The sequence below is a fragment of the Lepisosteus platostomus genome, chromosome 20, assembly GCF_059453375.1.
Source record: "Lepisosteus platostomus isolate fLepPlt1 chromosome 20, fLepPlt1.hap1, whole genome shotgun sequence".
In the NCBI taxonomy this organism is placed as follows: Eukaryota; Metazoa; Chordata; class Actinopteri; order Semionotiformes; family Lepisosteidae; genus Lepisosteus; species Lepisosteus platostomus.
In genome coordinates, this window is record NC_142630.1 from 1,686,452 (window position 1) to 1,710,281 (window position 23,830).

Sequence of the window (23,830 nt, forward strand, 5' to 3'; positions counted from 1 at the left end):
TTTAAGAACAGCACCATGTGATCAGTATTGACCCGGAAGTCAAGACCTTTTGTTCATCGAGCGCAGCGAACTCTGGGAACTCTAGGAACGCCCTATGGAGCGCCGGCAGCCATGTGACGTCACGGTGTTGTTGTTATGGTGCTGAAAGGGAGGCAAGATGGCGGCGCGCTGGAGCAGCGAGAATGTGGTGGTGGAGTTCAGAGATTCACAGGTACTGTGGGTCTCGATCACGGGAAAGCGATAGATCTGCTGGTCGTGGTCGTGGAGATTTAGACTCCCGACACAACTGACCATGTCGAGAGCGTTCGCAGGAATGAGGGTTTTCTGTAACTTAGGGTTGTCACTCAGTCAGTTTGCAGTCAGTGCAGAAACCAGGAGTTTTGCTTTATCTCTTTAGTCAGCAGTTTAACACTGCGAAGAAGGGATACATCGATGTTTTTAAAGTTTAACCTTTTCCTCAGTGTTAGGAGGCGTTCACTTTTTAGGGGACATAAAATCGAATGGATTCCGGGCTTCGATAGTCGGAATTGAGGATCCTTGCTCTGAAGTAAACATGATATAATGTTTTATTTGTAGAACCCTTCACTGAGTGACAGTTGGAAATTGTGGCTTATTGTTGGCTAATTGTGGTTATTTTGGTGTGTTTTATTCCAACCCCCCTCCCCCCGCTGAGTCAGCAGATCAGATGTGAGATCTGCCTCTGTTCTCCAGTTTGACCCCCAGCTCGATGCTGGCTAACTGACCTGTCTAATTTTCGCCTCCCACATCCCTGCTCCGTTAAGGTTGCATTAGGAAATGTATTCTTGTCTTGCGTATAAAGTACTGTAGTACAAGTATGTTTAATAGCAATTATCTACAGTGTGGTGAAGAACTGTAAAGTTATGGTTGCGTTAACATTGCAGTCAACGCTGAATGTTAATTTTGTGATTTTGAAGAGTATCCGAGACGTAGGTGTCTATTAAAATAGCGTTCCAATTTCTCAGATTAAACCTTAACGATTCAGTTTATTCAAAGCAACTTTACTTTTGAGGTGTGAGCGTGCAGTTGTGCCTTACATCAGTACTCCACAACATAAGTGTGTTCGTAGAATATCAAGAAAATCTTAATTGTTGTACCCAAAACAGGTTGATTTCACGTGGAACCTTTAATTCCTCTCAAACATTTTTATGGAATGAATATGTAATCAGTGCTTTAACTAAATTAATTCATTAAATACAGATCGCTCAATTTACCTTCATTTTGCCTATTTTCTGTTAATTGTATGACAATAATTTGGAACCTTTTGCTGATTGTAATGGTGGGAACATTAAATCCAGCTGCTTATCAATTTACTAAAAAGGACAAAATGATGTTAATGGATTGTTTGACATCTTTTATGTCCTGTCTCTCCAGGCTACTGCGATGTCAGTGGATTGTCTTGGCCGCCATGCTGTGCTGTCTGGGTGAGCTCTCTCATCAACCTCCAGCAGCGGCAGCCAGTGATGATGCACCATGAGAGCCACACTGCCCCTGTGGGCAGTGTTTTATTACAGCAGGACTCCGCTTTGCAGTACAGCAGTATACCTTTCATAGTGTGGAGGGGTGCATTCTAGTGCGTTGTACATATTGAACAAAATCTAGATAGTGCGGCCACTGAAGATTCAGAGTGGTGTGACACTGTTTTAGAGCTTCTCGGTAATCTATTTTATTTAAGGAAAAGTGAAGAATGTTGTCTCGACCTTTTATAAAGAAGGTATCCGGGGTGGCGGTGTGTCCGCTCGGTGTGCGGTACCTGGAGCCGCAGCAGGTGTGAACCGTGTCCTGTCTGCGTGTCCCAGGCGGCGGTTCCTGTACATCGTGAACCTGGACACCCCCTCCGAGGCCCCGCGCAAGATTGGCCGCCAGAGCAAGTGGGATGTGGGGACGGTGCAGTGGAACCCCCACGAGTCGGGGGCCTACTTCTTTGCCGCCTCGGTGAGACTGTGGTGACAGGAGAACTCTGGCAACCAGACAAGATCGTTTGCCTCAACCTTTACTGCATCTGCACCCCCTTGGTTCCCCAAACATGTTCTAGCACCCCAGATCAAAGTCACTGAAGCAGTTTGGTTTTTAAATCCTGTGGTATTTAGTAACTATATAATGAAAGAGATAGAACTATATAATTTTTCTAAAATAGTTAAGAATATTATGGAAGAATTCAACACCATTTTAAGTTTATCTTAAAATGCCAAGGTTTGATGGAACAAAGTAGTTGTGCCTATGTGCCTGTGCTTAATTTGTGTTTTCAGTGATCCGCCTTCTAAAAAAGCCTTCTGTCGATGTGTTGGAAGTAAACACAGGGCTGGTTGATTTTCACTGTGACAGTGCTGAGAAGCACGGCCCAGGTTTCCCTGCAGTGGTTCAGTGCCAGTCTGACCCAGAGGCCTTCTTGTACTTGCAGAGTAACCAGCGGGTGGACCTGTACAAGTGGCGCGACGGCGCTGGGGAGATCCACACCTCGCTGCAGGGACACACGCGCGTCATCAGGTGACAGGCCGGTGGTTTGGGGTAGAGTGCTGAAATCAACAGAGAGAGTCTTTATTATTAGTATTGGTGTACAGACAGAAGAAAAAAAAGTCAGGAACAACAATATACATACATATTTGCATAAAACATCACATGTTGAGTATTGATATGGCTACAGGTTATCCCCCTTTCCTGCCATAACTCGAGCCTGTTGCTTAGAAGTCCCTTCCTCATGCAGAAAGGAATCAGTTAACCGCTTCTTCACATCTTGTATCTTTCTTCACAGTGCACATCACATAGTAGAGTATGTGTTATATATTGTGGCCAATGTGACCCACTTATTTGCTTTTTCATTGCACTATTGATAATGAAATCATAACTTAGTCTTGTGCTGCTTTTGTACTTCACAATGTTACATGGGCAAGTATAATTCAAAGGGTCCTAGTGGAATATGCAGGACATGCAGGAGTAATGCACTAGTATCTGCTAGCGTGGTGTGTGTTAATACAGCAGAAGCCCAGTCCTCTCTCTCTTCCTGCTTTCCAGGTAAATGGTCTGACAGACGTGTTGTTTGTCCCTTGCAGTGACCTGGACTGGTCGTGGTTTGATCCCGAGCTCCTCGTGACCAGTTCTGTGGACACCTACATTTACATCTGGGACACCAGGTGAGAGGTGATCTTTTTGCTGTGAAGTAACATTTGTGAAAAGATCTGTTTTTTATTTTAGTTGTAAGGGTTATAATGCAAACTGCTTCAGATGTGGATATGTGACATATGTCTCGGTTTCTAGTTACATATCTGTTTTAGAGTTGCAAGTTATCAGATTTTGCAGATATCCTTCCTTCTGTGTTCTTCTATATGTTGGTAGGTTTTAAAATATGAAAATGCATCCTAAGATGCCTTTACTTCATGTTTTTCAGAGACACTCGAAAGCCAACAGTGGCCCTTTCTGCTGTCGGTATGTATTCGTTTTCGTTGATCTGGCCGTGATGTAATTTCACCTCTCAGAGGGCCTCACACTCTTTATGTCTCTCTTGTTGCTTTCCCTGCCCTTGCTGTCTCCGCCACCCCCGTGTCCCTCTCTCATGTGGCTCTGCGGCTGTCTTCCCTCTCTGTCCAGCGGGGGCGTCCCAGGTGAAGTGGAACAAGCGGAACCAGTACCTCCTGGCCTCCAGTCACGATGGAGACGTCCGCATCTGGGACAAGAGGGTGAGCTGACCCAGCTTGATCCGATCTGGCGTGAAGTGTAGGGGGACCAGCGCAGTCCTGCCAAGGAGACTGCACTGGAGTCACCTACACCTCGAAACGCATCAGGGTCGGGGAACTCAAAAGCTAACTTTATCATTCACTCAAAAATAATGCAAGTGCCGTGCAAAGGTTCCAGCTTTGTCTGCTTGCACATGTAATGTGAACATATTTGCGATCACGTCCTTCAAATGTGTGCATTAGTAGAACTGAATCCCTGAACTCCTGTGAGCTTCCAGTGTCACAGGAGGAAGGAAGGGTGATATCCACCCATTCCGCTGGTCTCCCCAATAACCGCTCATAAACGGCGGCTTTGCCTCCGGATCTCTCCCTTTATGCTCAGAAACCCAGCACAGCAGTGGAGTACGTGGCTGCCCACCTGTCGAAGATACATGGCCTGGACTGGCACCCTGACAACGAGTTCATCCTGGCCACCTCCAGCCAGGACAATTCCGTGCGGGTGAGCACGCTCAGGCGTAGGTTTGATTCGGCAATGCCGGAAGAACCTCCTCACGAGTCTAAATTAGACGCATCTAGTATATGGCATCATGAATATTAGGTGTTTTTACATGGCGTGGAATTGACATGATAGCAGTAAGTGCTGGAAGCTCGTTTTCCAGAGCTAAAGAAACCAACAGTGGTGTCTGGTGTCGACTAATTGTTTGTGACTCTTGATTGTAGGCCTTTTACATTTCGCAAGCCTTGCTTATTGATTGCACAGTGTGTTTGTGTCCTCAAAGCGGCTTCTCTGCGCCTCTGTCTGGTATTGCAGTTCTGGGATTACAGACAGCCTCGCAAGTACCTCAACATCCTGTCCTGCCAGGTGCCAGTGTGGAAGGCCAGGTACACGGTGAGTAAGAAGAGGGCTCTTGCTCAGAAAACTACGTCATGAGCAGACTAGGGGACTGCCTGTCTGACAGACCGCCACAGAAGTCCATCTTTCGCTCTTCGGTAATGTGAGATAAGGACACTTTTCCAGCATCGCCCGAACTGTTTTCACCTGCTTGGTACTGTCTTTTCTCCTGCTGTGCTCTTTTATTTGTAAAATATTTATATTTAATTCTTCCAACTGTCTATTGGAATTTGCTCTCGTAAATGTTGAGGATGTTGACCGTGTATTTAGTGCAACTGAGCTGGCCTGGAAACGTATGAAGCATTCTTGTTACGTCAAGAACTAGCTGTACAACGCAGGACCTCTTGCGGTGTCGTTCTGTTTCTGATGATAGAGGTAACATGGCGTGACGGCTAAGGAAGCACAGTGTGTGTAGGTGTGGCATCTGACTCCCAGGTCAGGCGTGTGGAGCAGCTGGCTGCTGTCTCGGAAGATGCCGACGAGAGCAGCCAAAGGGAACGGATCAGGAGGTCTTTGTAAGATCCGTGGGAAGAAAAGCACCAACATCTGTTTTAGGACAGGACTGAAAACGTACTTTAGGAATTATGATTCACGACGGCGCGCGTGTGTGATGAAAGAGGGCTCGAGAGCCGCTGTGGGCGGCGGTCTGAGCGCGGCGTCCCTCTCGCTCTCTCCCCAGCCCTTCTCCAGCGGGCTGGTGACGGTGATGGTGCCGCAGCTGCGCCGGGAGAACAGCCTGCTGCTCTGGAGCGCCCTGGACCTCAACGCCCCCGTCCACGCCTTCGTGGGCCACGACGACGTCGTCCTGGAGTTCCAGTGGCGCCGGCAGAAGGAGGGTGGGCCCCGCGGCGCCGGCCCGGCCTCAGGGTCTTCTTGCTGTCGCCACAGTGGCCGACATTCAAGCGTCTTGATCTGCTCGTTTCTGGCTGACAATATGAGTTACCGCAGTTTGAAGTACATACTGGCATGACCTCCAGCGCTGCTCAGCACCAGACCTTAAACGTCACTTTTTTTATTTCATCCAAAACAAGTATCTCATGTGTCGGACTCAGTCTTCCGTTTTCTAGCTGGGGTCATTCACTAAACATGGGACCTGTTATAACAACTTATTTTCTTTAATACTGCAGCGGCAGAGACATTATGACCATCAATACAGGATTTACCAAAAATCATAGCGTACTGCTGTTAAATCACCTTAATATGTGAGAACCTGTGTGTAGCAAAGGTTCTCTTAAAAAGAACAGAATAGCAGACAGGCAATAATATACTGTTGGGAGGCTTAGGGTTGGTATTGATCGTTACTTATAAACAATTGTCTTGGAATAATTGTTATTTAGTATCTTGAGGTGCAGTTGTGGGTTTGTTACAGCAGGGCTGTATTTCTGCAACACGGTGGCTCTGAAACCCGCTCAGAAACTGACTACACTTCAGGAGTTGGTCTGTCACGTGTTCCTTTGAGAAAAACATGTTGTAAATATTAGTATGATTTTCCAAGTCTGCGGCCCCTGTTATCAGCTGGAGTAGACCAGAGACTGGTGCAAGGTCATGCTGTCATGATGGAAGTGCAAGGGAGAAAGCACCACAGGAGGAGGAACCTCTCACTGGAGGTACTGGCCTTGTGGAGGTGTTAACTGCTGCTCCTGTCTGTCCTCCAGGCTCCAAGGACTATCAGCTCGTGACCTGGTCCAGGGATCAGACTCTGAGAATATGGCGTGTAGATCCACAGCTTCAGAGGGTAATATCTTGGAAAGAATTTAGCCAAGTCTTTCAGTTTTTAAAATGGTATTAATAGCAACTCTGTGACATCTGTAGATGTCATGTTCACTATTGACAGAATAAATAGAATTTATGGCCTGATTACAAAATGCAGTTAGAAGTGTGCAGGCCACAGATTATGGGTACATAACAAAATCCCCTATTCACAAACCACAAAAAATAAGTGTCTGAAAAGCTAAAGTGTAAGTGCACACAGTTTCTGGTATGGACATGTTCTAAAGTTACATGTTTTTTTATTTATTTGCTTGTAGCCATGCTACTGACACATGTACTGCGGGCTAATGGTTAGTTCATGCTCCTGACAGGAAACTGCTTCTCTTTAGATGTTTAGCAGTTCTTTCTGAATTAGGCCTTATTTGATTTGTGCATATACATAGGAAAGAGCGAATTTAGGATAATTTTAAGTTTTAACAATCGTTTAGTATAGAAAGTATTGCAGTGCCTCAAATAAATGCCATACATCTGGACATGAGAATAATTACAACTATGTCTAAAGTCAAATATTTCTTAAATACGTTTTTTAATACTACATTTTTAATATTCCTGCCTTCTTTATGAAGGATGACTGATTTTCTCATCAGTTTCTCTTGGAGAACAACAGGCCAGGTTTTCTTTAACGTGTGATATTAGGGTTGGCTTTTTACCCCGGCTGGGCGTCAATCTGTGTGTCCTGCAGCTCTGTGTCAATGACATCACGGAGGGGGTGGAGGAGCTGATGGAGGGCATGACGCTGCTTCCAGAATCGGACAAGGCCCTTCACCCACAAGACTCTGAGCCCCAGCACACCTCCGGCCACACCACTGAAGATGAGGAAGGTGAGGAAGTTGCAGTAATCTAGTAATCTTCTTGAGAAAATAATTAGTTTACCACCTTTTTAGAGACAACATAGGACATAGTCTGGCAATATTTCTGAGATGGCTGAATGATGTTTTTACAGTAATTTGGACATGTGGTCGAACATCACACCTGGATCAAACATCCCCTCCAGATTCTTCAATTTAGACTGAAATTCAAGCACAGTGCCATCCAGAGATAGAGTTACTGCATTGGCTTTACATAGTGTAGTTAATGGGAGATGCAGAGAATCATGACTTCAGGCTTGTCACAGTTCAAAAGGAAATTTTGAGTCATCCAGGTTTTTATATCATAGATGCAATTAGTGCAGAAACAGCTACTCCAGTGTCAGGTTTATATTATATTAGTGTGAATAATTCACACAGCTCCTGTAGACTTGAGGCAGTGATGTTTGACACCAGGGGTTCCCAACTCTGGTTCTCTGTGTCCATTTCCACCAGATTTTATGATACTCCTTAATATACAAGAACTCTACGTGTGGAAGAATAGTTTAATTTGTCCAGTTAAGGTTTAACTGAACAAGTGTGCCCCTTGTGCACAGCCTTAAGCTGTTGAGGACTTAAAGACATGTAGATGGCCTCCTGGGTTCTGGGTCCTGAGACCCGAGGTCCGCTTTACACGTTTGCACTGCGTTCCCAGACCAGCCGGACGGCCTCCAGTCCAGCGTCACGCCCGCCAGTGCTGGTAAGCAGGACCAGCTGGGTCTGCCCCAGACGCTGCAGCAGGAGTTCTCGCTGGTCAACCTGCAGATCCGCAACGTCAACGTGGAGGTGAGTGGGAGCCGAGGGCCTCATTTACGCCGTCGGTTTGTTTGCTTTCTATTTAAGAACCTTGCGTGTCCGTTAAGCTCTTGAAGGTCTTTCTAACTGTTGATTTAATGATGAAGGTCGGCCACAGGCCAGCACCTGAATGGCTGGATATCCGCAGGTTTGCGCTGCTCTGTGTGCCACACCAGCCCCCCCGCTCTCCCAGCACGGCACCATGACTGGGTGTCACTGGGCTTTCGTGCCGGTTTTGCTTCCAGTACTATAGTGTTTCAGGAGTCTCATTCTGTGCCTTTGAAGCATTGTGGCTGAAAGAAACCCGTCTGCAGCGTGCAGGAGGGCTGGGCCGCAGTGTTAACGCAGTGTGTTTGGCGGGGGGGGCTGCCTGTGCAGATGGACGCCGTGAACCGGAGCTGCTGCGTGTCGGCTCACTGTGGCAGCCACCAGGTGCGCGTGGTGGTGAAGTTCCCGGCGCAGTACCCCAACAACGCCGCCCCCTCCTTTCAGTTCGTCAGCCCCACCACCATCCCGTCCTCCATGAAGACCAGAATCCAGAAGGTAAGCCGCTCCCTCGGGCCCCTGCTGCAGGGAGGGACAGCCAGGCTTGTTAGGAGCCCATACCGCCACTGAGACGGCTCGTTCTCCGTCCTCAGTGTCGGGCAGCTGTAAAACAACTCGGTCTTAAATGCGCAAATCTTTCTGTTAAGTCATGTTTTTTGGTCATTTCTTTCTGGGGGAACTGGAAGACACTGTATATCAGAAGCACAGAGCAGTATATGGTATTCAGCGCCGTTAAGGGCAGGAGGGGTAGAAACAGTGCCCAGGGTGAACAGCTTGTGCTAGTGCTTCCTGTGACAAGGCAGACAATACAGGAGGAATGGAGAAATATTGTGGTACCAATAGCAAATGGGGGGAAAACATGTGCTGTCTGTTAACATCATTCCTTGAAGTGTTGGTATAGTGAACAAAGACTGATTCAATCACTGCTGGCTATGAAATGTAAATGAAACTCATTTTCTTGTCTCGATCACTTTATTTGTACCCAGCCCACTCAGCTCTCGGCAGCCAGGTCATGTCTCTAGTTTAATCCGAGACGGCTGTGTTATTTGCATGCGCCTGCTGCCGTTTCAGATCCTGACAGACACTTCCCTGCAGAAGGTGAAGAGGAATCAGAACTGCCTGGAGCCATGTGTCAGGCAGCTGGTGTCCTGCTTGGAGTCTTGTGTGGTGAGGCCCACTCATGGGTATTTCCCCAGGCCACTCAGAATTATTCCTCTAGCGCAGTGAGCGTCTACCCTTCCTCTCAGTAGTGCACATGGAATGAACGCTGTTAAGCTGCAAAGATATTTTCTCCAGAGTTTGTCTAGGCTCCCTCAAGAAAGGGAAAGTGTATTCTTATTAGTTGCTGTGTTTGTTAAACGTGGAAGAGCATATTGGGGGGAAAAAATAAATAAAGTGTCTTATAATTCAGAGAGAATTTGCTACATCATAATTTCATGATTATTTTCTTAATTAATTACAACATAATAGGTTAACATTTCTTGATGGCAGCAATGTGCTTCTGTAGTTAAACCTTTTATTTACATGTTACGTACTTTATTTACGCCACTAAAGCTTGTAACAGTTGCCTGAAGCATTTTACTTCTGCTGCTCATTGTTACAGTTTTGAAGTTCTACATTTGGACTTGTGTACCCCTCGGAGGCCTCTGTTTTCTCAAACAGGAAGGTTAGGTGGTTAAGTGTTCCTCTGAACTCATTTGGACTCCTCACTGTCATTTTAGAAGCTGTACTGGTGTATACATAATTAGCTCAGTTTTGAGATGAGATGATTTTTACAAACGTCTGAAGAAAACTTTGATTAGACCTGAAAGTTTTATCCTTCATTTGTTTTTCTGCCTTTTTTTCGCTGGTATCTAGACTCAAGAGGAGAGCAGCTCCGGGAATCACTATGTCCTGTCTAACTCTGTGAATCCCACCCTTCCCACTTTCCCCCGCGTTACCAACACCTACGGCTCTTATCAGGACGCCAACATTCCCTTCCCACGCACCTCTGGGGCGCGGTTCTGTGGGGCAGGTGAGCAGAGAGCTTTCCTTAAACGGGCTTCTTTTACTGAACTGTTAGTGCTGCTCTGCTCTCTTGCGCAGAGCAGTTTTTCAACTGCACGATCCTGAGTGTGAGCGTCTGGACCTGCTGCTGGCTACCTTGGCTGAGAAGCTATTGGAACTGCTGAGTGAAGTTGTTTGTAATAAATCTAGAGCGCAGCAGTCGAATGCAGGCGCCCTTTTGGTTCAGTTAAAAAAGAGCCTGTTAAAAAACCTTGACCGCACTTTTTTATTCTGCGCAGGTTGCCTGGTGTATTTCACAAGGCCCATTACCATGCACTCCTCTGTGTCGCCCACTGAACCCACGCCCAGGTGAGCTGTGCTAGGGTTGGAGACTGATTCCCCTCAGCCGCCGTGTTCGGGAATGTGGCATCCAGAACTATGTCACCTGGCTTTGTGATCCAGAATCTTTTTTTGGCAGTGGAAAGGGCCTTAACCGTCGCTGTTCTGTTTAAGCATGCCCTAGAACTGACGAAGAACAGGCCAGAAAAACTCTGCTCGCGCACGTCGGACAGCTTAGTCTCGGTTGTAATTTTTGTTAACACAGATTTATAAGGACCTCGAGAGAGAACTTTTGTCAATCTGCTGAGAGATTGATATTTTTCCACTTGGCATCTGTATTGATCCAGATCTCATTATCCTTGCTAATTTGCGCCCAACTGCCTACCACCTGCAGTGTAGATGCGTGACTGCATAAGGCGAACAACGGTCTTAATTCCACCGTTTTAAAAACTAAATCGGTTGCTTCAGGGTAGGAACGCGGAGTGCATGGCAGGCTGTGTGTACATGCAAGCTTGTGAGGGGGCTGTACATGAGGGGTCTCTTTCTCCCCCAGGTCCTTGTCGGCTCTCTCAGCCTATCACAGCGGGGTGGTGACCCCCATGAAGATGCGGAGCGAGACCCAGAGTGCTCTGCGCCTGTACAGCGGCAGCCCCACGCGCAGCGAGAAGGAGCAAGTCTCCATCAGCTCCTTCTACTACAAGGAGCGGGTAGGATGGGCGCCCGTGGCTGGAGGGGGGCGGACAGGGGTCTTACTGGGGGGTGCCGACGGTCAGGAACTTCGAATTGCGCCTGCAAAGAGCCGTCGCAGTTTTAATACTGGGTTCTGCTGGCAGGGGCTCTAAAGAGCTTGCGGTCTTTACCCATGAGTGTTTATTCCAAGAAGAATGAACTTGAGAGACGTGGTCTGATTGAATGTGAATTCCTCATGTCCGAGAACTGTGGGAAAATGGCAGACGTTTCCTATTGGAATCTAGTGACCTGACAGGGGTTCTTGCTTTGTAAGGCTTGCTTTGCTTCTGTGCTGTCATCATATGCTTGTGTTGTTAATGGCTTTTTTTATTTGTGTTTCTGGTGATTTGGCCTGCCTGTACGTTGCTGTGGTCTGTCCCCATTCAGAAGCCTCCATACTCTGGCTCTCGCCGCTGGTCCATTCAGTTCATTCTCGACTGCCCGGTACTGATTCTGTTCTCATTTCTCCCCTGCACCCCAGACCCCCGCGCACAGGGCCTCGCCTTGCTCTGTGAGATAGCACCTATCACAGGTGCTCTGGAATTGCTGTTTGTGAGGTCTCTTTATTTGGTCACTGCTGTTGTGCTTTTACAGTCTGCGCGATCCCATCATTTCCTGACAAATGCTTTTTGCTGCCGTATTTTGAAAAGAAAGGGTAGCATTCTGCGACAAATAGTGTTGTGCTGTCCTGCGTCAAAGAAATCATAACAGTGCATTTTTCCCTTTTGCACAACACAACGGTGTGAAATACACTTGAACAGTGTCTTCAGCTAATTTGATCCTCTGTTTCCTTGCTACACTGTTACATACTGTAACATAGGAAAAAACATGGCTTCACTACTGTGAAGTGTAGATCAGATTTTGTGCAAGAAAGTTTTCACACAAGATGTCAGTAACTAGGGTTTTGTGCTTCACCTTCTTTGTGTTGCTAACTCCCCTGTCTGTCTGTCTTAATTCCTACCTGTGCTTTGCAGCACTGCACTTAGAGTAGCTCTTATTGGAGAAGATCTTCCAGATCAAGACCTCTTACAGAAAAAAATGTCTATTGAAGTTTCGTGTAGATACAATTTATGTGAATTTGACATTGAGCTTGTATAAGTAATTTTAGTTCCAAATTACGTAGTTGTATTTTACTTATGAAGGCAAACTGTCTCTATAATTATAGAAACTGAGCTAATCTGTTCTCAGGGCAGGATTGCTGTTTCTAATAGAACAAATTAATTTCTGAATGAAATTATCCAGTTTGTACTTGGGATGGACTATATTTCTGATTCCAGCTCCTGTGTTTTTTGTTTTCCTCTTAATTCTGATTGCATCTGTGCAGGACATGTGTCCAGAGAAGGGCAGTGCTGACACCAGACAGATTGAAAAGACTGATTTTTCCTTCTCTGTCTGTCTCCTCTCTTTGTGTGTTAGAAATCCCGGCGCTGGAAGGGGAAACGTGAGGGAACGGACACCACGAACCGCCAGATCAAGCTGGCAGGCAAAGTCATCATCCAGGAGATCTCGTGCCTGCTGCCCGTGCACAAGACCCTGGGAGAGATGTATATGTGAGGACGTGCTCCCTTCCTTTATATCGCGTCTCTGCTCCACTGTCGTCTAGTCCCACAGTTCTAGGTGGAAGTCCAGTCCCCAAGCCTTTCTGTTCTGTTTCCTAGATCTCTGCTTCGGTTTTCCTTAGTTCTCGCCGTCCACCAAACCGCAAGTTGCTCCTTTCTCCAACTTGTAAACTCCCACATCTTGATCGCGTGCTTGACCCTCTGTCACCTCTGACAGCTGGTGCACGCCGAGGTCTCGTCTCCTTGCCAGCCCCCCTCCTCTCCCCACCCTTGTCGTCCTGCAGTTCCAATGGGTGTGACTTTCCTTTCAGCCTGAACGTGAACGACATCCAAGAGACGTGTCAGAGGAACGCAGCAGCCGCTCTGGTCGTGGGCCGACGGGACCTGGCCAAGGTGGGCAGATTCCCCGTGCCTTCGGTGCAGCCGGTAGTCTCTCAGCCCGACGGCAGCCATATCACCCTGCAGCTCACAGCTGGCAGCCCCACTGGAGCTCAGCAGAAGGGGAGTCTGGCCAATACCTGGATGGGAGACTCCTGGGAAAGCTGAGGTTGCCGCTGGAAGAGGTGTTAGTGGGGCCAGTAGGGGGCGCTCACCCTGCAGTCTGTGTGGGTCCTAATGCCCCAGTATAGTGAGGGGCATTACTGTACTGTAAAAAGGCGCCGTCCTTCGGATGAGACGTAAAACTGAGGTCCTGACTCTCTGTGGTCATTAAATATCCAGTCTTGAAAAGTGTAGGGGTGTTACTCCGGTGTCTTGGCCAAATTTCCCCCTGGCCTTTACCCATCATGGCCTCCTAATAATGCCCATCTCTGAACTGGCTTCATCGCTCTGCTCTCCTCCCCACTGAGAGCTGGTGTGTGGGGAGAGTACTGGCGCGATCGCATCATCCAGGTGGGGCTGCACATGGATGTTGGTAGTGGGATTGCCCATTACCTGTATAGCGTTGCACAGGTGTAAGGAATTCCAATTGCAGCGCGTGTTCCCGGGGCAGTGGCGCCATCGCACTCTCACCCTGCCTGTGGCCCGTCTGCCCTCTGCAGGTGTGGGCCCTGGCTGCAGCGGCCACTGGCTGCGAGCTCAGTCCCAACGCGGACCCGGATGCGGGCACTCCCTGGGCTCGACACCCCTTTGGGCGCCACCTGCTGGAGACACTGTGAGTGTGTATGAGGGAATATTGGGGATCTCCACTCCTGGTACTGGGGAGCCTCCACCCATGGGGTTTTATAGGAAACCACTAAATCATCGCTTTCTCAAGCATTCTAGAGAACGTGGAACAGACTTTTTCATAGCACAGGGACAGTGTCTCCCTAAAAAACAAAAATTACTGTACAAATTGGTGACAATAGGGCTCCAGCTGAACTGGAGCTTTGCAGGACCATGGCTGAGGCTCGCTGGTAAATAGGATTGGGAGAGATTATTAAGTTCTCTGGTTTTCATTTGCATGAAAACTAGTATCAAACTAGTATGTTCAAGGTGCTTTTCCGTCAGGATTTGGATAAGTAATGGAAATTCTTTGTTCTTTAAAAACATTAGCAAATGTTTTAGCAAATCTATATGTTATAGAATTAAATATATTATAGTATATAAAAATTATGCACCAGCTCTGTGCAGGTGTTCGGCTGTCATTTCCTCTTGGGAACTTCTTGGGCACTGTATGTTTCTGATGGTAAAAATGTGTTCGTCCCCCAGGCTGGCTCACTACAGTAAGATGCACGATATCCAGACGCTAGCCATGCTGTGCAGTGTGTTTGAGGCGCAGTGCAGCCCTCAGGACTACTACACTCTCTTTGGACACCTGCCTTACCGCTCCTCCATCTTCACGCCCCATCACTCCCGCTTTGTAAGTGTGCTGTACACACCTGGCTCTGCTCACGGCCAGTTTCTCCCTCCTCCCACTCCTTCACCCCCATCTCCCTCATCCTGCACAAGAGACACCCCCATCTGCCTCAGCCTGCTCCTCAGTGTGACAGGAGACACCCCGATCTCCCTCATCCTGCACAAGAGACACCCCCATCTCCCTCATCCTGCTCCTCATCCTACACAAGAGACACCCCATTCTCCCTCATCCTGCCCCTCTTCCTACACAAGAGACACCCCGATCTCCCTCATCCTGTACCTCAATGTGACAAGAGACACTTCATTTTCACCATTACAACCTGAACGTGGTCATGTATGGGTACCAAAATCCTGTGGGCAAACTGCCCAGTCGATAGCAAGTAAATTAGCTGGCCAGTTTATCTTCAGTAAACCTAACTTCCCAAACCATAGCTCAGCCCCGTGTGTGTCCTCACACCATAAACTGCTACAACACTTTAACCAACAAGGGACATTGCATATTACCTGATTGTTTCTCTTACTTGTTCCCCTTCCCCTCGCAATCATGCATGTCCTCATGCTGACCTTCTCAAGTGGGAATCGTTAGCATCTGTTCATGTTGTCTCACACTGCTGCCTTAACGATGTCACTGTCTTCCACCTCTCCCATCAGCCCAGCTACACCTCCTCTGGCTCCTGCTCCAGCACCTCGGACTCTGGCATCAACATCGGTAAGACAGGGGCCTCCCGAAGCCACAGCCAGGCTCCTGCTGGTCCCTGCAGCAGTGCTAAACTAATCTGAGGGGTGGCTAAAATCTGTTATGCAAATGATATCTTCCAGTAAGTGTTCACTGTTGACTCATGACAGTATGAGAAAGTCACCGTCATGCTGGCATGAGTGAGCTCAACCACTCCAGTGAGATTCACAGCTCCCGTCCTAGTCTGAAAGGCCTGTGAATACAGGAAACACTGCAGCAGTAAAGGTCACTTGAACCGGCATCACTGTCATGGCCACATGATGATTCCTCTGAGCTCTCTGTTGTATGTGGACTTAATTGTCTTTGGATCCTATTGGTTGGATTTAAACAAAAGCAACTGTGGAAGTGGCAGCATTTTATTAATAATCAGTAAGAATGATTGGTGGATGCTTTTGTCCAAAGCAGCTTATATTGTATTATGTGCATCTTTTTTACATTCTGAGTGTTGTGGTCTGTGGTAAGTGCTAGTTACAAGGCGACTATACATCTGCGACTGCATGTCGCAGTCAGTCAGGTGATCGTTAACAATTGGCTTTGGTTAATGGAACTATTTTTTAAAAGAAAGTGGGGAAAAACTCTGCAGGAGATGTGGATTGTATTTTTGTGCTGTTCAGCGTCACTTCCTGTTTCTCTTCATTAAGTACAAAAGGGTTGTTTTACATTTGCATGAACAGATGTGCCATTGATTGGTCAATATCTGTAATATATAGTGATTATCAGCTGCTGCCGGCCGTGGAGCTTGAGGAGATTGTCAGCTTGCAGGACAGCTTTGAGTCCTGGGCTCCTTGTCTGACCTTCTCCTGCTGCTCTGTCTTGCAGTAGGCAGAGACTCCGAGCATACCGCCCCCTGGGGGGAGTCCTCCCCTGATGACTTTCGCTATGGAAACCAGGGGTACACAGATCCCCGAGAACGGGAGAGGGACCAACATGACAAGAACAAACGGTAACTGGGCGCATGTGTGACATGGTACTGAGACCTGAGGGATTGGTGTCGTCCGGACTTGAGGGGTGCTGGGGCTTCTTGTTCCTACTGCCAGCGGAGCGGGTCGCGCAGAGGCGTCTGCAGAGTCCCGTTCCGCGCTTCGCTTCGCCCGTATCGGTCTGGAGCCACTCTGTCTGTCCCTCTGCCTCCAGGCTCCTGGACCCAGCCAACGTCCTGCAGTTCGATGACTTTAAGAAGTGCTACGGGGAGATCTTGTACCGCTGGGGTCTCCGGGAGAAGCGCGCAGAGGTCCTCAAGTTCACCTCCTGTCCCCCAGAGCCACACAAGGGGATTGGTGAGCCACTGATCTGCTGTCACTTCAGAACATGAGAGCCGAGTCAACCCAGAGGGGGACTCGTGGTCCATCTAGCCCGTTGGGTAGCTATTGGCCCAACTGCACTCAACCAAGGGTCTCTTATAGCCGTTTCTTAAAAGAAGCCAGCGTGTTGGCATCAACAACATGGCTAGGTAGCTTGTTTAGTACTCCCTCTGGGTGAAGCAGTACCTCCTGTTTACCTTCTCAGTTACTTTGAAAGAGCAGAGGGGGGAAGAGTGGGGAGTTGGGAGGTTGATGACTTACCACTCTGCACTGGTACTGCCCAGGGCTGAGGACGGCATTGCTTTATATCCCCTGGCGTAGATTGGGATGGGAGGAGAAATAGGACTGGTCCCTGACAGGTGTATATTTTCAAACTGTGACGGTGAAAGAATATAAATAACACGTTCAGAAACTGGAGCACTGAGATTCCATGAAGGGCAGGAGCTCCCCAGGCAGTGAATTCACAGGAGCCTCCTTGCTCGCATGACAATGGCTGCTGGAGGTGAGTGGGAAGGCCGGCGCGGGGCTGGAACCTGCCCGCCTGTTCGGGGTTCTGCGTCCTGACGCTCACCCCGCCGCTGGAGTGTGTGAGCGGCTCGGCCGGGTGTGACTCTGTCTGTCTGTCTCTGTGCCCCCAGAGTTCGGGGTGTACTGCTGCCACTGCCGCAGCGAGGTGAGGGGGACGCAGTGCGCCGTGTGCAAGCGCCTCACCTTCCAGTGCGCCATCTGCCACGTGGCCGTCCGCGGCTCCTCCAACTTCTGCCTGAGCTGTGGCCACGGCGGGCACACCAGCCACATGATGGAGTGGTTCCGCACCCAGGAGGTGTGTCCGACGGGCTGCGGCTGCCACTGCCTCCTGCAGAGCACCTTCTGAGCCCGGAGAGGCCTCATCGCCGCGATCGACCGGCAGGCGTGCCGGCAGAGGTCTTGTTGGAGTTTTTTCCGGGCTGTGTAAGGCTGTGTCGTTTTTGGCTCGTTGATGAGTCGCCAGGCATGTAACTTGAAAAAAGAAGTTCGCTTCAAGCGTGACGGGCTGCTTGGAGGCGGATTTTGTCTTTGGTTCTACAAATATCTCGCTACTGGCGGAAAAAAAGGATCAAATCTTGAATGACAGGAGTATTTTCTGTACCTTTCTTGAGAATGTGCAATGTGACTTTTTTTTACCTGTAATATTAAGCTCATTGCAAGATTACCCAGAAATGGCCTGATCATGATCTGCAGTTTGCCACTGAGAGCTGTACTGCGAGACCTCAAGGCAAGGGGCATAAGGCATGGCCATCATTTATGAATTAAGGTAATGAAGTGCATTGGTTTGGATATTCCAAATTACTTTCAAGACAGTAGAGAGAATTAAAGCTTTTTTGTTACTAACTTTTCCATCACAAAAGGGCTTGATATCCCAGATGTTTCTGGTTTCAGTGTAGGCTGTGTGCTCAGCTGTGACCAGGACTCCCGGAGTGCGCATGGAGAACTGGCTCAGCTCCTCTGGGACGTCCTGGGATTTCATCCACTCCCAGGGGTTGGTGCAGCAGCAGACCAGCCAGGCACCTGCAGAGGCACTGTGACATCAGTGGGGCCTCCAGCACTAGAGCTCCTGTGAGGCTCAGGGAGCCTGCAGTGTCGGAGCCGCAGTGTCCTGAGTGGTCATTGTGCTCAGATCTTGGAAAGATTGTAGCATAAAGCCAATTCCCAAGGGATGGGCGAAGTAGAAGTAGGAAGATTATTAGAAATAGAAAATAATCGAAGATTCCAAACTAACACTTTTTTTTCCTAGTGCGTTTGTCAGGCTTTCCGGCACATTTCCAAAGGTGCTCCGAGTATAGTGCTTTCCAGGCTCTGGTCAGGTATTCCGGCAGCTGCTGCTGTCTAACTCTGCTGTTGACCCGTGAGTTTGGCCCCTGAGTGACCCGGGGGTTTGGGCATGGCCAGGCTGCGTTCTGCAGCACACTCTCTTTCTCTTTATTCCCTGCTTAGCATCGACACCGTTTTTTAGAAAAACAGTATTTTGGGTCACTGCCCTGTTATAAGTTTTCTTCATGAACAGCTTTGATGTGAACCATTTTTGCCAGTACTGTATGGATCAAAAACTTTGCACAACGGTTGGAGATCATTGTGCTCTAACAGAGCAGACTGGGATATTACATGTAGACATTCATCTGTCTGAAAGACAGGATAAGGACCAGCTTTTTTGCTGTGGGATTTGCGGGCTGTTGGGAGGGTGATTATAGGAGAGCTGGATATGACGCAGTCAAGACTGCACTGTGTAATGAGTTTGCTTGAGGTTCTAAACGCTCTCTAACACAGTGAATGAACTGTTTTGTTTAGGGAGCAGTTTCAGTTAAGAGGCTTTAAACAGGATCTGATTGTGATAAAAGGGAAGGAAATATTTACAGGGTCACCCTTGTACAGGTGAACTTTTGTTTTTTTTGTAAACCCAACCCAGCTTGTACAGACACAAAAATGTATATATACCAAGATGTGTAAAGAAATAAACCTTTTTGATTAAATCCTTTTTTGTCAATCTTGTCTTGTAAATGTGCAAAAGTTTACACTTTTATTTTAAACTCAATTATGTTGGTTTTAATAATAATTGCACTTTCATAACATAGCTCTTTTCTGGACATTCCACTCAAAGTGCTTTACAGGTAATGTGCAGCCCCACCTGGATGATATCTCTAATCTAATCACATCTAATAAATGGGTATCAGGTGAGCAAATCACTGTGTATCTTTCTGGCCCTTAAATATTGAAGACATGTGTCCAATGAAACTAGCTCCCATTTCACGTTGAAATGAGTTGGGGGGGAGATAAACATTTCTCATTAATATTGTCATCCAGGTGGGGCTGCACACTGGTGGTGGTGGAGGATAGTCCCCATTACCTGTAAAGCGCTTTCAGTGGAGTGTAAGCAATTATTATTATTATTGTAGTCTATTCTAGATACAAAAACGTGCCTTTTCTTGCGATACTCCTGCTGGCTATTCAATCACGTGGAGTGCCTCTCCAGGTGACGTCACGGAAGCGCCATCGCGGGGTTGGCGGCGTCTGCTGTTGCTACGGCAACTCGTCACGTTGCCAACGATGCCCGGCGGCGTGGTAGGCGTTATACGTCCGCATTCGACTGAATCCCTCTGCATAGCGTCATCATATACAAAGTAGTTCCATGGTAACCGTGCACCTCACCTACGAACACGGGCACACTGGTTTACTATCGCATACTCTGAATATATTACAAGGTCAAAGAAGAATAATAAGACGCTGGCTGTGGGTTTTTCATAACCTCGTTGTTGTTTTTTCGCCTTGTCGTGGCGGATGAATCTGCAAGTGAAGTTCCCTGATTATGATCTGGGCGAACAGCAACATTGGAGCCTGTTGCGCACACGTGTAGCGGAGTTTATTCCTATCATCAATAATAATAAGGATTCATTGTTGAACCCAAGTTATTAACACATTTCTTGCGTTCGTGCTTTTTTTCCCCCAACCCGCTGCACGAATCGAGAGAAACGGTACCCCCCAACCTGGTCGTCTGAGAAGAGTCGGGGTACAACAGCAGGGTTTCCCCGGTCAGCTGCAGCGTTAATTCCTTTCATTCCTCGGGCTGCCTGTGCGGTCCTCTGGGACTGGACCATGTTTAAAAACACGTTTCAGAGCGGTTTCCTGTCGATACTGTACAGCGTGGGTAGCAAGCCTTTGCAGATATGGGACAAGAAGGTAAGACATCTGGTTCATTCTGGTTATTGTTTCAGCATAATATGTACTTTTAGTTTAATTTTATTTCTTTGTAAGATACGTAGAACGCGCAGGCCATGTTCTCTTATGGTTCATTATGCCTGATCTCTTATCTGTCATTATGTTGCGCTCTGGGCATTTATATTGAGCCAGTGTTTTCCTGCAATAGCGCGTATCTCGCCGAATGCACTAAAATAAGTATCACCTTTCCACATTGCATCAAATAAACGGATGCCGCCCTATCAGATATATTGATTTTTGTTATCTTTAGCGGTAGAACTTGTTAGTTTGATCTTGCTCCATTGATTTTTTGAAGTATTTCTAGCCGGGTGAATTTCTCATAGTTGCATTCCCTATAACGAGCCGTTTCCTTGCGAGGTCTGTACGCAGGTGTGTGTCGGGTCCGGACTTCATCTGTATCCGGTGGGTCTGTGTTTTAGGTCCGAAATGGCCACATAAAGAGAATCACAGATAACGATATCCAGTCGTTAGTCCTGGAGATTGAGGGGACCAATGTCAGGTATGCCTGTGCACTACCCATTCACCTAGTGCTGCCTCTTCACCAGGAGTCAAGATCAGTGAGAGCTCACATTTACACTGAATAAGCCTATCACTTCACTACAACAAATTCTCAAGGTTATCAGAAAAACAACAACTGCAACAACATCTTTTTTCTGCACCTGCACTGATATTTATGCACACACACTCACACCAAGGCCAGTTTTCCTAGAAGCCAGTTAACCCACCAGTGTGTCTGTGGACTGTGGGAGGAAACGGGAGCACCTGGAGGGACCCCAGGCAAATGTGGGTAGAACATACAGACTCCACACAGACAGCTACCGCCGGGAATTGAACCCGGGGCCCCAGTGTCGTGAGGCAGTAATGCTAGCAACTGCACCATCGTGCCGCCCACGAACAGACATCACACGGGTAAATTCTGTATGCCAGCTCACATTTGTCAACAGCGGAGCGTTCTGCTGTTAAAGTCGCAGGCTAGTAGTGTGTGGCTCTCACTAGGCGCAATGAAGCTTGTCATCTGTGACCCTGCTGTTCGCCAGGCGTCAGGCCCTCTCGGAGAGCCTGGACAAGCATGTGCCTGTTCCCAGCTGTCCCAGCTCTTCCCACAGATGTTCAGTGGGGCTCACATCTAGCAAGCAGGGCGTCCACTGCGTGACGGTCACAATCGCTTCTTCCAACAAAGCTACTGACAAGAGTGATGCATGTCTTTTGATCTTAGTACTATATGTCTCCAGTGCTCCCCAGAGCATGTACATAGCAGCTGTTCATCTAAATTGACTGAACTGAGTAACAAGGTGTGAGGAGCTCGTTTAATTTGATCACGGAACAACATGTTGTTTCATGTGAGAATCATTCTGCGTCCTTTTCTGTTTTCCCTCTTCTCCGGTCAGTACGACGTACATCACCTGCCCAGCAGATCCCAAGAAGACGCTGGGCATCAAGCTGCCCTTCCTGGTGATGATCATAAAGAACTTAAAGAAGTACTTCACTTTTGAGGTCCAGGTGGGGCCACTCCTCCTTCCTGTCCGTCTCATGACATCACTTCCTCATACTGCCCCTCCCACAGCGCGGCTGAGTGGATCCCGTGGGTGACTGCTGTGTCTGTCTGCGTAGGTTCTGGATGACAAGAACGTGCGGCGGCGTTTTCGGGCCAGTAACTACCAGAGCACCACGCGGGTCAAGCCCTTCATCTGCACTATGCCCATGCGACTGGACGACGGCTGGAACCAGGTTCAGTTCAACCTGTCTGATTTCACCCGCCGCGCCTACGGCACCAACTACATTGAGACCCTGCGCGTGCAGGTAAGCCCTGTGCTCCCCCAGGTCAGAGGAACTCTGGGCGCCCTACTGCTGTTCCCTCAGGCCCTGAGCTATGATATCAGCCCTTCAGGCTCTCAACTCCAGTCTGCTGCTTCCCCGTCTCCCCCCTGACTCAGCCACAGTGCTCCCTTCCTAGATCTCCATCTCGAACCAGCAGACTAAAAAGCTCTTCAGTTCATCAAGCTCAAGCCTAGGATACATCACTGTCAGCTCTCGGTCCCAACTTTGGCCTTTTTCACCTCCCTCCTATTCTCATCCTGTTCATGCTTCTCCCAGTTTTGTCTGTAAGGCCTTGTCCACACACTTTCCTCTCTTTCCCTCTCCATGTCTCTGCCATGGTGCTGCTTCATACCTGTTGGCTTTTCTTTAACCTTTAGATTCACGCCAACTGTCGGACCCGGAGAGTTTATTTCTCTGACAGACTCTACTCTGAAGACGAGCTTCCAGCGGAGTTCAAGCTCTATCTCCCAGTGCAGAGCAAGGCGAAGGTATGAGATGGCCAGGCAGTGCGCAGACCCCCTGGAGCAGACTCGGGCACCTGGGTCAGCCAGGTGCTTCTAGAAAGTGATGTATATTCCAAAACCCCGGATGAAGAGTGCAAAAACAGGTTGGGCTGTCAGGAAAAGGAAAACTGTCAGATGTCAATGTTAGAAACAAATTTTGTGTTTAAACTCTGAAAACCCCTGAATAACAAAACACATCTGACGGATTTTCTCAACTTGTTTCGCCAGCACTGACTGAGTGACCTGGACCTGCTGAAGAACCTCGCCTGAGGGCACCGGGAGCACGGTTCACACTGCACTCTCTTTCTTACGTGTACAAATATGTGTATTTAAAAATATGTAAAGTTGTTCAGGCAAGAAAAAAGGTTTCTTTTCAGAGGAGCATGAGGGGCCTGCAGGGTCATTGACTTGGGGAAAACAGGCAGCCACCCCAAGGACTTGAAGCTCGTTGAGTTAAATGACCAGGCCCCAGCTGTCAGTGTGAGGGCCTGTACCTCTGCAGTGCTAGAAAACATCATTACAAGTGCTACTGGCAATCAAGATGACGCTACGCTAAGTGTGTGGTTGATAAAGGCTTTGTATTTAATCTGTGAGAAAAAATGCAGTATGTGTTCAAGTGAAGTTTATTTGGTAACAAATGTTTTGAGTTTTACACTGAAGAATGCCAGATCTAAAATTGGCTGTTACAATTCCTGCGATTCAGTCCTCAACGGTGACTGGTAAATTGAAGAGAGCTGTTCAGATGTCAGAAACTGAGATTACAGCTTGAACTCTCAGAGTTATCTTGAAAAAAGATGCAGTTTCATGTTATGACAGTCTTGATGTATTTTGTTACCTTGAGAACTAAGCATTATTTACTGATGTTAAGACAGCTTGCAATAATTATTTTCTTATACGTTTTTTGTGGATATTATAAATTTTACAATGAACTACAAAATAAAAATCACATGGATTAAGCACATGTTTTATTAGAATTTCATTCCATTGTTCTGCCAAAGCAGTGGGGAACTTAACGGTGTTGACGTCTGTGAACTGCCTCGCTGATTTATCATGTAGTTATATAGAGTTTTCTTACTATGTTTATTTTGACAGTCTCGATTCGTCTTTTTTTATTTGTGTGTGTGTCTGGTCTAGAGAGGGTTACAGAGCTGCGGTTGGTCCCATTATGTTATTTTCACAGCCACAGGTCTGATTAAACTCTAGAATTTCCAGTTCTTATTATTTCATGTCCGGACAT

At 47.8% G+C, this 23,830-nt stretch overlaps 2 protein-coding genes across 3 annotated transcripts; both read left to right on the forward strand.

Moving 5' to 3' along the window:
• Positions 1-69: 69 nt before the first annotated feature.
• On the forward strand, positions 70-19,029 carry wdr59 (WD repeat domain 59). Of its 2 annotated transcripts, XM_088614322.1 has the most exons (27): positions 70-211; positions 1,393-1,442; positions 1,818-1,953; positions 2,420-2,505; positions 3,069-3,149; positions 3,404-3,441; positions 3,604-3,692; positions 4,072-4,188; positions 4,501-4,578; positions 5,261-5,417; positions 6,237-6,316; positions 7,034-7,172; positions 7,852-7,982; positions 8,370-8,534; positions 9,108-9,203; positions 9,894-10,050; positions 10,322-10,391; positions 10,915-11,068; positions 11,478-11,534; positions 12,507-12,640; positions 12,961-13,042; positions 13,690-13,802; positions 14,339-14,489; positions 15,137-15,194; positions 16,041-16,164; positions 16,356-16,498; positions 17,161-19,029. In XM_088614322.1, exons 1-27 carry the CDS (start codon positions 158-160, stop codon positions 17,394-17,396), a joined length of 2,976 nt encoding a protein of 991 aa, XP_088470448.1. In that variant the 5' UTR covers positions 70-157; the 3' UTR covers positions 17,397-19,029. The 2 variants fall into 2 exon arrangements, with proteins under 2 accessions (XP_088470448.1, XP_088470449.1); XM_088614323.1 differs by lacking the exon at positions 11,478-11,534 and having other exon boundaries at positions 71-211.
• A 657-nt stretch (positions 19,030-19,686) lies between these two features.
• LOC148644224 (cilia- and flagella-associated protein 20-like) lies at positions 19,687-23,550 on the forward strand. Its single transcript, XM_088614346.1, has 6 exons — positions 19,687-20,233; positions 20,692-20,771; positions 21,661-21,772; positions 21,884-22,072; positions 22,468-22,578; positions 22,822-23,550. The coding sequence occupies exons 1-6, from the start codon at positions 20,150-20,152 to the stop codon at positions 22,825-22,827; spliced, it is 582 nt and encodes a 193-aa protein (XP_088470472.1). The 5' UTR covers positions 19,687-20,149; the 3' UTR covers positions 22,828-23,550.
• The last annotated feature ends 280 nt before the right edge of the window (positions 23,551-23,830 follow it).

Excerpts from the sequence above, each read along its gene's own strand:
- wdr59 (XM_088614322.1), top strand. The coding sequence starts at position 158 with ATGGCGGCGCGCTGGAGCAGCGAGAATGTGGTGGTGGAGTTCAGAGAT. Across the intron at positions 2,506-3,068 it reads GGACACACGCGCGTCATCAG|TGACCTGGACTGGTCGTGGT; the intron begins GTGACAGGCCGG and ends TGTCCCTTGCAG. Across the intron at positions 10,392-10,914 it reads CCCACTGAACCCACGCCCAG|GTCCTTGTCGGCTCTCTCAG; the intron begins GTGAGCTGTGCT and ends TTTCTCCCCCAG.
- LOC148644224 (XM_088614346.1), top strand. The coding sequence starts at position 20,150 with ATGTTTAAAAACACGTTTCAGAGCGGTTTCCTGTCGATACTGTACAGC. Across the intron at positions 20,234-20,691 it reads TGCAGATATGGGACAAGAAG|GTCCGAAATGGCCACATAAA; the intron begins GTAAGACATCTG and ends TCTGTGTTTTAG. Across the intron at positions 20,772-21,660 it reads ATTGAGGGGACCAATGTCAG|TACGACGTACATCACCTGCC; the intron begins GTATGCCTGTGC and ends TTCTCCGGTCAG.